General features: G+C 34.6%; 1 protein-coding gene across 4 annotated transcripts in view; it reads right to left on the reverse strand.

Annotated features, from left to right (window-relative positions):
- Positions 1-1,832: 1,832 nt before the first annotated feature.
- Positions 1,833-13,468, reverse strand: part of colec11 (collectin sub-family member 11) — an 80,618-nt gene continuing 68,982 nt past the window's right edge. For 2 of the 4 annotated variants that reach the window (XM_048192249.1, XM_048192248.1), the window contains 7 exons: positions 5,798-5,920; positions 5,267-5,397; positions 4,286-4,357; positions 3,010-3,081; positions 2,872-2,925; positions 2,663-2,758; positions 1,833-2,470 (listed from right to left, as the gene is read on the reverse strand). In XM_048192249.1, coding sequence (XP_048048206.1) covers positions 2,046-2,470; positions 2,663-2,758; positions 2,872-2,925; positions 3,010-3,081; positions 4,286-4,357; positions 5,267-5,396 — 849 coding nt within the window. In that variant the 5' untranslated portion in view covers position 5,397; positions 5,798-5,920 and the 3' untranslated portion in view covers positions 1,833-2,045. The remainder of the gene's footprint in view (positions 2,471-2,662; positions 2,759-2,871; positions 2,926-3,009; positions 3,082-4,285; positions 4,358-5,266; positions 5,398-5,797; positions 5,921-13,468) is intronic. The other 2 variants (XM_048192250.1, XM_048192251.1) reach the window with 2 other exon arrangements.

A 13,468-nucleotide genomic window follows, 5' to 3' on the forward strand; every position in this document is an offset into this window, starting at 1 on the left:
ATGGAATTTTTTATTAGTGCCTCAGAAAAACACACATAGAAAATACACAGAAATCGAATAGACAAAGAATGTTTTAGGACAAAACTGGTTGTTCATGATATACAGATAAAATGTGTTTACAATTACAAAATGTATGCTGTATAATGAAGATGTTTTAGAAATATCTTGACATTTTAATTAAGATTACAGTTAGTAAGAATAGTAAAAAAATCTCAAGAAATTAAACAATTAGTGTTATTAATTATGATATAGCATGGACATAAACTTTATCATTACTGTAGTAGGCCCTATGTGAATATTCTTCCGTTAATAAAAACGGTATTAAATTGATCCTAAACTACTATAGGATAACACAAAAATATGCTTAATACCACATTTACAACTTTAACATGAAGCAAATAATGTTCAAGATATAAATCGGCTTTATATGATGGGTAGTTTGGGATGGTGATATTTTATAAAAGGCATGTGCAGTATAATTTTAAGGTCAATAAGATAAGATTTTTTTAAAAGAAATGAATAGTTCTATTCAGGACATTAAATTGTGCCAATAAAGACATTTACAATGTTATAAAAGATATCTATTTCAAATAAATGCTGTTCTTTTAAACATTCTATTCATTAGTTATATTCATTCAATTGTTTTCAACATTGATATAATAATAAGAAATGATTCTTGAGCAGCAAATCAGCATATTAGAATGATTTCTGAAGGATCATGTGACACTGAAGACTGGAGTAATGATGCTGAAAATTCACAGTAATAAATTACTTTCTAAAATAGAATAATAGAATAGAATAGAATAATATTATTACATATTACATATATTTTTGTAATAATATTTCAGTTTTTACTGTATTTTTGATTAAATAAATGCAGCTGCAATAAATCTAAACTATGTGTATAAAAATAACACTTTATTTCGATGGTCCACTTTAGACATTCTACTAACTATAAGCAACTTTGCAACAACATGTCAACTAACTCTCATTAGACTGTCTGCATAAACACTTTATTTTGATGGTCTGCCAACATACATTTTATTGACTACATGGCAACTTATTCTGCTAACCCTAACCTAACAGTCAACTAATACTCTTATGAGAGGTAGTTGACATGTAGTTGCAAAATTACTTATAAGTTAGTATCTAAAGTGTACCATCGAAATAAATTGATTTTATTTTAAACAGTTTTACATAAAATATAGCATGTCACACTGCTGTGACTGCTTAAAATGTTATGTGAACGATGAGAAAAGGTACACTCTAAAAACTAATTCAGGGGACCTTTAGTCATTACTTAAATATATATATTGTTGTGAAATAAAAAATCAAGTTCTGAAATGCTGTTAGACTTTTTACTTGTAATTGGTATTTTATTGAGCTTGCTTCTATTGATTTGATATACTATCATGACTTGTCATAGTTTAACATTTTCACTTAATCAAAAATGTATTTAATTTTAAGTTCTGTTAATGTAAAATACAATCTGATGACGTGTAAACGTGTTTCATTGTTTTGAGTTGTATGAACACTTCTTTTCATTTAGACGAACTTAAGTGAAACTGGGCTGGGATTTATATTTCCCATCATGCTTTGCCCATGGCACTTGAAAGGGAGAGTAAATGCTAAAATTAAGTGTTATATAATGTTTTTTGCACAATATTAATGGTAAGGGAGATTTAGCAGTAATTAGTGTTTTGTTATGCTAATTTAGAAGAGTTTCTGTTAATGTGGGTTTTTGGAGATTTACCATCATGGTGACAAGCGGTGCTTGGTAAGTTCATGTTACTAGAAATGCGTCTTCACCTTACTTAAAACATTATGTTGGATCAACTGAAAATATTGCTTTGAATTAATGTAATTCTCCCAATTGGCTTAAGTTAAAAATTCTAGTGGAAAACGTTAACATATTTTTTTTTGTTGAACCAATGTTTTATTTTTTAGAGTGTAGAAATGCTGCACCTTTTTCATTGACATTTTTTGATACTAGAGTATTTTAAACACTTGTATTTGGCTTTCCGCCCTACAGATGCTCAGTGAATTCAGACAGCATCCTTGTCAAACTCACACACAAAATACATGGTGAGGTGACAAGCTACATCAATCCACTCGCCTGAAGACACCATCTCGACGCAGTCCTCGTCGTCGTAAGCGTTGTTTGGCTCGCCTTCCCTCCACTTGCTGAAAGTGGTCATGGGCGAACGCTCCACATACACAAAGTGGCCTTCTCGCTCCAGGTCGTTAATGCCGACATACACTCTGCTGAGGCCAGCTTCAGTGACGTAGCCAGCGATGGCTCTGTTAGCCGCCGCATCCTTGGGCATGGCCAGGTGTCCACCTCGCCCCTGACAAAACACCTCCGCATCCCTGTAGCGTTTTTCCTCCTTCACCAGCAGATAGACCTTGCTGTCTGTCTCTTTGATGCCAGCGACAGCTGCGGGGGAGGGCAGTGCTGAAAAATGAGGATCTGAATTTCTATAATCACACCGCAGCAGCCAGCGTTCACACAAGAGCATTCAGACAGTCAAACAAAAGAGCTTTGGGCTAATAGCTAAATACGTTTGTCTAAGTGTATTCACCCTGCACATCAAAACGAACAACTGTATGAATCAACTTGACAACTTCACATTATTGTTATCTCATGAACGTTTGGACATACCATTTTTAATGAACTTCAGCTCACTGGTTAATTGCGCCACTTGAATATCTATTTCACCGATCATTTTCCGTAAGGGTGCGCACTCACAGGGGACGCCTGGGGAAACAAATTAAATATGAGACCATTCACACAAGCAGTTCAAGCATTAAACAGATTCCTATTGAGTTCAAACCAATTATAAACTGATTATGAACTGAAGCAAGGCCTACCTGGCTCTCCATCTGGGCCCTTGGGTCCTGGATCTCCCATATCACCTTTTAAACCTAGAAAAAAGTACCATTATTAAGCAGTTAGACAAAACAAGCCTGATTATTTTCAGATTTGTAGTTTTTTTTCCACAAGCTTGCCTTTGAGTCCAGAGGGACCCATCTTCCCATAACGTCCAGGACCACCTTTTTGGCCTTTGACCCCGGGAAGACCTGAAAAATTACTTATAAACTTAATATATACAAAAAAAATACGCATGGAAACGAACCAAAGAAGAGTAATTCCCTAAATGGAGTTTGATTCCCAGTATGTTCAACCATTAAAGGATTAGTTCACTTCAGAATTAAAATTTCCTGATAATTTACTCACCTCCATGTCATCCAAGATGTTTGTCTTTCTTTCTTCAGTTGAAAAGAAATTAAGGTTTTTGAGGAAAACATTCCAGGATTTTTCTCCATATAGTGGACTTCAACAGTTAGCAACGGGTTGAAGGTCCAAATGTCAGTTTCAGTGCAGCTTCAAAGAGCTCTACATGATCCCAGACGAGAAATAAGGGTCTTGTCTAGTGAAATGATTGGTCATTTTCTAAAAAAATATTATATACTTTTTAACCACAAATGCTCGCCACGCATTACCCAATCATGTTGGAACGGTCCCGTGACGATGTGACATAGGTGGAAGTACTGCGGTACGATGGAAAACTCCATCTCGACTTCAAAATTGTCTTGTTTTACCTTTTTTGTAAAGGCCGTTTGACATGGGCGTAAAGGGCATTGTAGACACTGGATCGGTACTTCTGCCTATGTTACATGTGATCTTTCCAACATGATTACGTAATGCGTGGCGCATCACAGAGCAGTGCAAGACGAGCATTTGTGGTTAAAAAGTATATATATTTTTTTTTTTTTTAGAAAATGGCCGATCGTTTCGCTAGATAAGACTCTTATTCCTCGTCTGGGATCATGTAGAGCTCTTTGAAGCTGCACTGAAACTGACATTTGGACCTTCAATCCATTGGTAACTGTTGAAGTCCAATATATGGAGAAAAATCCTGGAATGTTTTCATCAAAAACCTTAATTTCTTTTCGACTGAAGAAAGAAAGACATAAACATCTTGGAAGACATGGGGGTGAGTAAATTATCAGGAAATTTTCATTCTGAGGTGAACTAATCCTTTAAAAAGTCATGATTGGTCAATACTGGCTTTCATGAGCTCAACTATCTAAAAGCAAGATAAGGGAAGTTTTAGGGGCTCCTAAACATTTGGCAGCTCCCTTTTTTGGAAATTTTGCAATTTATTTTAATATCAAACACTTCCTTACAGGTTCAGAACTTGAATTATGATTCATATCAATGGATAGTAATTAAAAAGCATGTGATTGAATTCGATTAACCTCTACAACAGTTTAGTATTACCTGGCTCTCCAGGCGGTCCTATTCTCCCAGGTCTCCCAGGTGCTCCTTTCTCTCCTTTCTCTCCTGCTTCACCTGCAGGACAACAGGAACACTTTGAACAAAGTCATAGGCTGCATCAGAAATTGCATACATCCCTACTATATAGTAGGTGAAAAACAGTATGTGACAAAAGTAGTATGTCCGAATTCACAGTACTTATAAAAGAGTCAGCAAAAAATACCCGGATGACCTGCTACTTCTGGTGAGATTTTGAAGTGCGTATTCAATGGACACTTCTCTATCCAATGATTACTTGTTCAAAATAAGTACCTAATAATAAGAGAGTATGCGATTTCAGACACAGCCATAGACTTGTACAGACAAACCTGTTCAGAATAGCACATACTATATTTGTACTATTGTTGCAGTAGTATGTAGGGTGAATTCAGGGTGATTGGGACACTTTTGCCATTGAGATGACTTGGAAAAAGTATCTCAATCAACCTGATTTCACCCTATATTTGGCACATGCACATTTTCTGTATGCACTATGCACTGAATACTATTATGACCTACATACTAAATATATACAAATATCTAAGTTTAATGCACACAATTTGAGCTTCCGTGTCCAGTGTGATGAATAGACTGCAAAGACATTTTCATACAAAATTTAAATTACAAAGATATGCTAGTACAACGGTAGTATACTGTACATACTACCTTTCAAAAGTTGTATTTTTTCTTTTTTGAAAGAAAATGTATTCAGGAAGGATGCATTAAATGGATCAAAAGTAGCAGTAAAAGCATTTATAACATTACAAAAAAATGTATTTCAAATAAATGCTGTTCTTTTTAACTTTCTATTCATCAAAAAATCCTGGGGGTGGGGGGGAAATCACAGTTTTTACTGTATATTTGATCAAATAAATGTATTACATTTGATCAAATCAGTTATTGTCATTAGTGTAGATGATGAAATGTGTAATTTATTTGTAGTACCTTTGAGTCCAGGGACAAGGATCTGGACTGAGCATGGTTCTTCTGGCATGTGCTGACCATAAACTGACCTCATTAGTGTCAAACTTAACATAGTGACCAACAGGCAAGCCACCAACTTCTCTCCACTCATACTGGAAACAAAACAGAACATTCGTGTTTATCTGCAATCAAATACTAACACAAATTTCAATGCCATGTTGATTGTAAAATGTAGTAGCAGCTGTTATTGGATTCACAAAGGCGTCGGTGCTCAAAAAATGGATCAAGTGGGACTCAACAGATGATCTCTCCACAGTCAATTAATCTTATGACATACAAGCACAAGCAAGCTACAATAGCAAATACACAGAAAAGTTGATCTTTTTCCCAAACTATCTAACCATCCACCTTCATTTAAAAGTCGATACTAGAGAGCAAACAGTCACGGCATGACGTCTCCTGTAACTACCAACTTTAAAAGTAACATCTGAGTTGTCTCGTTGTTGTCTGTACCACCTGCGGAACACCGTATTGCTAATGAAATAGACTTACCTTATGTTGAATTTCAAAGCCCACTATATAATATGCAGCAGACCCAGCCAGTACATGGATCCAAGTGAGTTAATGGAGGTTTGCTCACTGGTGGTCTCTCTGAAATTTTTCATCTCACATACCCTGCAAGAAACAGGCCTGAGAGTGAGCAAGTACGTGTAAACACAAAGATAAGAGTGGCTCTGCAACACTCCTCTCTGATAATTCCATGGGAAAACATCAGGGTCAGCGACAGAACGACTCTGAACACATTCTTCACAAATTAAACATCAAAAGCATTCCCAACATTCACAAGTTTCAGTTAAGATAGCGCTAAAGGTAAGAAATGATATATATATATATATATATATATATATATATATATATATATATATATATATATATATATATATATATATACATTTTAGATGCCAAAGCAAACACATAATGTACTGCAATATAAATGAGCAGAAAACATGGAAGTTACAAAGAAACTTGATTAATTTGAGGTCACCCAGCATGAGAAAAACTTGGGAACAATAATGCTGCAGTTTGAGCATTGGTACACAGGGTGGCAGTAATAACCGGAATTATGTTATATTATATTATATTATATTATATTATATTATATTATATTATATTATATTATATTATATTATATTATATTATATTACAAATACTACACTTGTAGTACTTGTATTTCACTTTTTTAACTTTAGTTAGTGTTGCTGTTTGAGCTTAAACAACATCTGCAAAGTTTCGATGCTCAAAGTTCAATGCAAAGGGAGATATTTTCTTTTAAACAATTCTCTTGTTAAGGACTACAACAAACGGCTGGTAGGGACTACAACAAGCTTCTTCCTGTGTTGGTGACATCACTAACCCTACAATTTATATAAACCCCACCCCCGAGAACATGCAACAAAAGGGTGAGGCCATGCAATTGCAATATAGTACATAACACAATTGCAATAGCATATCATATAAGCAAGATGGCAACATAAGTTATAACCGTAATTAAACTAAACTATACCTGTTCTATCTTCATACAGCATATATTCTCTGACACTGTAGGCAACAGTTCCCACATGAGCGATTTATAGATTATCATGACAGAATATACTAATCAATGACTTTAAGATAGATAACTCCACATCATCTACATAAATTCATCCGCTAACCATTCAGAAATGTCCTGTTGCATTCTACATGTTGTCACTTCTTCTTGAGTCTCTCCATCATTATCTGACTTCGGTTTGAACATAAAAGGCTGAACAGTTTCTGACATTTTCATTGAGTCATTTGCATTTAAAGGGACACACAAAAACGGAGCGCTTTTGCTCACCCTCAAAACGTGACAAATTTAACATGCTATAAAAATTGATCTGTGGGGTATTTTGAGCTAAAACTTCACATACACACTCTGGGGACATCAGAGACTTATATTACGTCGTGTAAAAATGCCATTATACCACCACTTTAAGTTTTTAAGAGTTTTTAGGTGAGAATGTAGTTGTGTAGACCTGAAATATGTAATCATAGTGCCTACTTTACAGTTTGTTTAGACGTTTTCAGAGATGTGAGTTCCAGCAGCCGTTCAGAGCTCGTGTACCCGCCGAGAACAGCTTCATCTCAGCCAGTGCTTCATGGTTTTGCCACTATCTCTTATAGTGGTTAAACATTACTTGTTCCTGAGCAAACTGAATTGGGCTATATTAAATTTAATATTAAGGCTATATTTAACTTACATCCTGTAGAGCACTGCTTTTGTACGTTTGACTGTTTTGTACAATTGTGTTTATTTCCTGTTGTCATTTATAATGGCTATTGTTGTTATTTGAAATATTGTTGTTCAATAAATATTTTTTTATATAAATTATATGGTGTATTTGGTATTGAGAAAGGGTCCATTAGTGCGTAATATGGATTGAGTGAAAGTTACATTAATACGTCATTAGATTGCGACAAACTTTACAAGTGAACGAGACTTTTAAATTGAAAGGGGCTTTTGTAAACAAAGGACGTTGTTTTAGCACTGTTATGGAAAATTCCCTAAACTGTAAAAAGGACAAATACAAAGATTACAAAGATTTTAACAACATTCTTTCGTTACTAACGTTAGTTCTAAAGTGACGTTTTAGAATTAGTAACGGAGGCTTGGTCAAACTGTCAACTTGAGATTTGAATCTGTGGTGGAAGGAAGTATTTCTGCACAAAAGAGGATTTTAAAGACACTCCATTGTTATTTCTTATTTATTTACACAACTGTTGTATAAACGCAATATCACACTCGTAGCTGTTCGATATGGCTGTATATCAGCACGCTGTGATTATCTACGGCCGAATCACATCCATGCTGATATACAGCCATATATACAGAGTGTGATATTGCTCATATATTATATTATATTATTTAGTGCTTTAGTGCAAAATTAACCCGTTAATGCGTGCAATTATTTTTTTCAGTTTAACGCGTTAATAATATTTAACGCATGTTAAGGCAGCATCCATTTTTTCTGTCATACTTTGTCTAGCGTTACATTATATGGTCACACTCTTATTCATGCAAATGCGCGACAAGACACAAAAGAGAAAGCAGTGTGCTGTCTGTGATTCTCCTGTCTAACACACATGACTTGTGCGCACAGAAAGTCACTTCAGACAGATGAATTCTGACGAATTATGCTACCTGAATATGATGCTTGTAGCATTTACTGCTGTCAAACTGTGCTACTGTACCTAACACTGGCCGCATTGAGTTCTCTTTCACAACTGAACGGACGAAAACACACAAAATTATGCAAAAATGCCCATTTTGTTGAGTATCCTCATAAGCACAGTCTTAAACTATTATATTATATTATATTAACTTCTAATGTTTTCATTTCTTTTTGTTGTAATTATTTAGATTTCAATTATTTTTTCGAATTGTAATGAATTCTGTTTTGTAGTTAAGTAGTTCTGAAATGAACAATGTTTATTTTCTCAGTTGCACTAGAAATATAATTCATTTTCTATAATTGCACTGTACTTACAAATGAGTCACATACCAGCAACTGACAATGAGGATCAGATCTATATATATGTTGCTATATATATTAACTGGTAATAATAAACAAACTTAATAAAACCATTAAGATGTCATTCATCTCCAGGGCTTTATTGTGCTCTTGTGTGTTGCTAAGGAATATCCTTCCCTTGGTAACAAAAACTAACATGATAATGTGACGAGAGAGAAAAAAAATCGATCCCTTGAAATTGAAATTGTGCTGCAGCACAGTTCTCACTCTGACACATAGCACTACAGTAACACTGCATCCTGAGGAAACTGAGCGTATTTTTGTATGTATGGGGTCTCGTTATACCTTTAAATGTGGTAGAATTTTTTAATGTCTTTGGAAGAAATTTCTGGTGCTCACCAAGGCTGTGTGTATTTGATCAAAAATAATTATTTTTTTATTTTAAGATGTTTTAAAAATGTGATTTATCCCTGTGATCAAAGCTGAATTTTCAGCATCATTACTCCAGTCTTCAGTGTCACATGATCCTTCAGAAATCATTCTGATATGTGGATTTGCTCCTCAAGAAACATTTATTATTATTATCAATGTTGAAAACAGTTGTGATGCTTCATATTTCCGTGGAAACCATGATACATTTTTTTTTCTGGTTTCTTTGATGAACATAAAGTTCAAAAGAATGGCATTTGTTTTTTTGTTTCGTTTTTTTGTAACATTATGAATTTATTTACTCTCACTTATTATTGATCAGTTTAATGTGTCCTTGCTAAATAAAAGTATTAATTTCTTTAAAAAAAGAAAATTTACTATGGAACTACGGTGCCCCTAAAGGGACATGGTAATGGAAAAAAAAAATGAGATGGGAGGCAAGAAATATATTGCGATGCTTTTGCGTTTGCTCTAAAAATGTTTACGTTCCCTTGCAAAACTAGCTTTCTTTGCAAGCAAATGCAAAGTTTCTTGGGGGAACACAAAACATTTGCGTATATAAATCGTGTCCCATGGGGTAAAATCTGTGTTTTTTTGGCGGGGTTCCTCTAGTAAAATTAGCATTCCAGAATTGCAACATATAAACTTGCAATTGCAAGGAAAAAAGTCACAATCACCTTTTTTATTTTTTATTCAGTGGTGGAAACAAGCTTCCATCCTGTTACTATCTACATCCTGACAATAGATTTAAATTCTTCTAGTAAATGGGAAAAATGATAGCTTAACCTCCTCTGTTTTCTCTGACACTGTCCTGTCTCTGAACCGGAGAGGATGAGGATAAAGTCTGGATTTAAAAAGTGTGCTGCTGGATGTTTTGCTCTTGCCTTCTGCTCCACTAAGGCTAAAAGCCCTCTGTGGATCAGAGCCCTGAGAGGACGAACCTTGACCACCAGAGCATGACAGCCATAGATGCCTGTCTGACTTAAGGGCACCTTCAGAAAGATGGCACTTTGTGCTGTGTCAGGATCAGGAGGTTGGCAGGCGGCTCAGCTGTCGGACGTAACGCTCATTCACCCATCTCAGCTCATTAAAGGCACTTATTTTCTTCAAAGATGAGTGAATAAATCACACTTTGCAAGGGTGCCAACTTCTACTTGTTAATCAAGAGATGGTTGAAATAAATCATGCATTGAAACCTATGAGCTGAATGACCTGCATGGATGTAGTGCTTTTAGAAACACTGCACTGAATGAAAAAACAATCAATATATTTTGCTCACTTTTTCTCTGTTAACTTTTTCTATTTCATATGCAAATATGCATGCATGATATGAAGTAAAGAAAGTGTTATTAAAACCCTAGATATGAATATAATTAAATTTCTTGGCTCATCTATATGTTTCTCTTTCCTACACCTACAGGTCTCTTCATCACAATATGCCTTGTGTTCACAGTTAGATTATTGTGTGTGCTTTGAGAGCTATTTCAAGCACAAGAGGGAAACAAAAGCCATTATGAAAGACAGTGAGCAATAAGACAATAACTCTTAGAATTATTAATACATGAAATCATATTGTCCCAGACGTGTCAAAGTAAAGTAGATTAATTTGTACATATGGGTAGTTAATTTATAATGTGTCCATAGATCAAGATTTGTGGTTAAATGATTTATATACTATAAATAGATTTTTATTAATGTAATAAATTATATTTATATAAATTATTTGTTTTGTATTAAAAACATGGAGTGTCAGTCCTGGCTTCTGATTGGTCAATACAGATACATACTGTTTTATAAAATTTTCTGCCTTCAATATTGAATACTGTATGTTTTTGCATATTACAAATATAATTTTCAAATAGATTTTGCCCTGTAATACAACATAAGTGTGGTTTATGAGGACATTTCCTGAGTCCTCAGGAACATTCTAAACAAAGTCTTATTATAAATGTAAAAATGCAGAATGTTTTCTGTGATGGATAGGTTTAGAGGTAGGGTTAGAGACTAGAATATACAGCTTATACAAAAACCATTGTCCTTATAATGACAGGTGCACCAACATGTGTGTGTGTTTCAGGTAAACCCTACACTGGAGAAAAAAAAAATGTTGGTTTAACTTAAAAAAGTAAGTTACCTGGTTGCCTTCAAATTTGGAGTTCATTGAAATTAAACATTTGAGTTAATACAATGAAGGTGATTGGTTTAATAAACAGAAACTCAAAATATTGTTATCTGAACCACTTTAATTATCTACAAAAGACACTATGACTATAAAAGAAAATCATTTGACAAAACAAAATATATTTTAATAACAAATCATGAAAATATTTTTTGTACAGTGTACTTTAGGGGGACAAAATTTCCCCACAAAGATGACAATATCCGAAATCCTCGTCCTTGTGGGGACCTTTTTTGTTCCCCATGAGACAAACAGCTTATACTAAGTGATGTTTTTTTTTTTTTTGATGGTTTAGTATTAGGGGATAGAATATAGATTGTGCAGTATAAAAAGTCATTATGTCTATGGAAAATGTGTTCTTGTATATATGGCTTATGAGGACACAAATGTGTATATGACAACTCTCGTGCTACAAACTGCTATAGTGAATGTAACCAGCCATTTAAATGTGTGAGCAACAAGCTCATTGGCTGCAGATGTGACATGAACCAATCAGCTTGTGCCAATAGTTAATGCTGTAATTATCATCAGCTTGCGTTAAGGACCCATCAGTCTGCGTCATCAGAGTTTCATGACTGAACTATATATATATATATATATATATATATATATATATATATGTGTGTGTGTGTGTGTGTGTGTGTGTTTCTCATCAACTAAATGTTTTTATTATTTTGATCCATAACTGTGATGTGCAATGGAATGTGAAACACTATATGACGTGAAGTGTGTGTGATCACTGTGGCGTGTGTGCACAGAAAGTGATGTATTTGTTCTTGATATAAAACATGATTACTCACTGACTGCATTTTAATATTACTCAGACACACTGGAAAAATCATCAGAATATCAATGAAGCCAGAGTCCTACAACCTCACACCAGCCACAATGCGTGCCACAAGCCATTACATGCTCACACAGAAACAGCCATTTATTTTAAGGAAAGGACTCTTTCATCTAAAAGTGTTACCTCAGAGACATGCCCCGCCGTTCATGAACGGCATGCAGTGAATTTTGATGCCGTGAGGAATTGCTCATCAGCCCGAGTTTATTTCCCTCCGACATGATAATGGTGCTTTATTGTTGCATTGTAAACTTTTCATTGAGACCTTAGCGCTTATCTTGCATCTGATGACTCGACACAAAATTACTTTGCAGTGTGGACACAATACCTAAATCTGGAGGCAGGATATTAGCTGCTGGTGAGCCGGTGACAGATCTGGGGGATCATGCGTTTGATATATTATTTCAGCAAAAACCTTCAGGTGAAGCTGTGCCTTGATGAGTCATCATATAAATAAAGAATAGAGAAAGAACAAGGGAGAGGGACAGGAAAAGAAAGAGGGCAAACAGCAGGCATTGAGAACATATGGAAAAGATGACTGGTTCAATATAAGTTATGCTCAATCAGCAGCATTTCTGGCATAATGGTAACACAAGGTCATGATAAGACACTAACAATGGAAGTAAATGGGGCCAGTTTATGGATCATTTACAAAACAGATTTTTTTTATGCTATTTTAAATGTATTGTAAATTGTCTTTTTTGTATGCTGGTCTTACTGCAAAACCAATTGCCTCTCAGGAAAGGAAAGAAGGAAAGAAAGAAAGAAAGAAAGAAAGAAAGAAAGAAAGAAAGAAAGAAAGAAAGAAAGAAAGAAAGAAAGAAAGAAAGAAAGAAAGAAAGAAAGAAAGAAAGAAAGAAAGAAAGAAAGAAAGAAAGAAAGAAAGAAAGAAAGAAAGAAAGAAAGAAAGAAAGAAAGAAAGTGAAGCATTGCCTATAATTTTATAAAAGCACCTATACATTAATTAATCTGTTAAAATCTGTGTATTATTTGAGCTGTAAAGCTGTTCTTACAGTTATTTTAGTGTTTAGGCATTATGTTGTCATGGCAAGCCACAAAATTGGATGTACTGTAACTATACAGAAAAGGCAATAATCTTTTTTTTTTTCATTAAAATCATGTTAACACATTTGTTTGTCTTGTGGAAAAACTACAGAACCCCTAAAATGTCATGGGAGGAAAAATTATATTTCAATGCTTTTGCGTTCCCCCGAGAAACT

Source organism: Megalobrama amblycephala, linkage group LG5 (assembly GCF_018812025.1).
Source record: "Megalobrama amblycephala isolate DHTTF-2021 linkage group LG5, ASM1881202v1, whole genome shotgun sequence".
In the NCBI taxonomy this organism is placed as follows: domain Eukaryota; kingdom Metazoa; phylum Chordata; class Actinopteri; order Cypriniformes; family Xenocyprididae; genus Megalobrama; species Megalobrama amblycephala.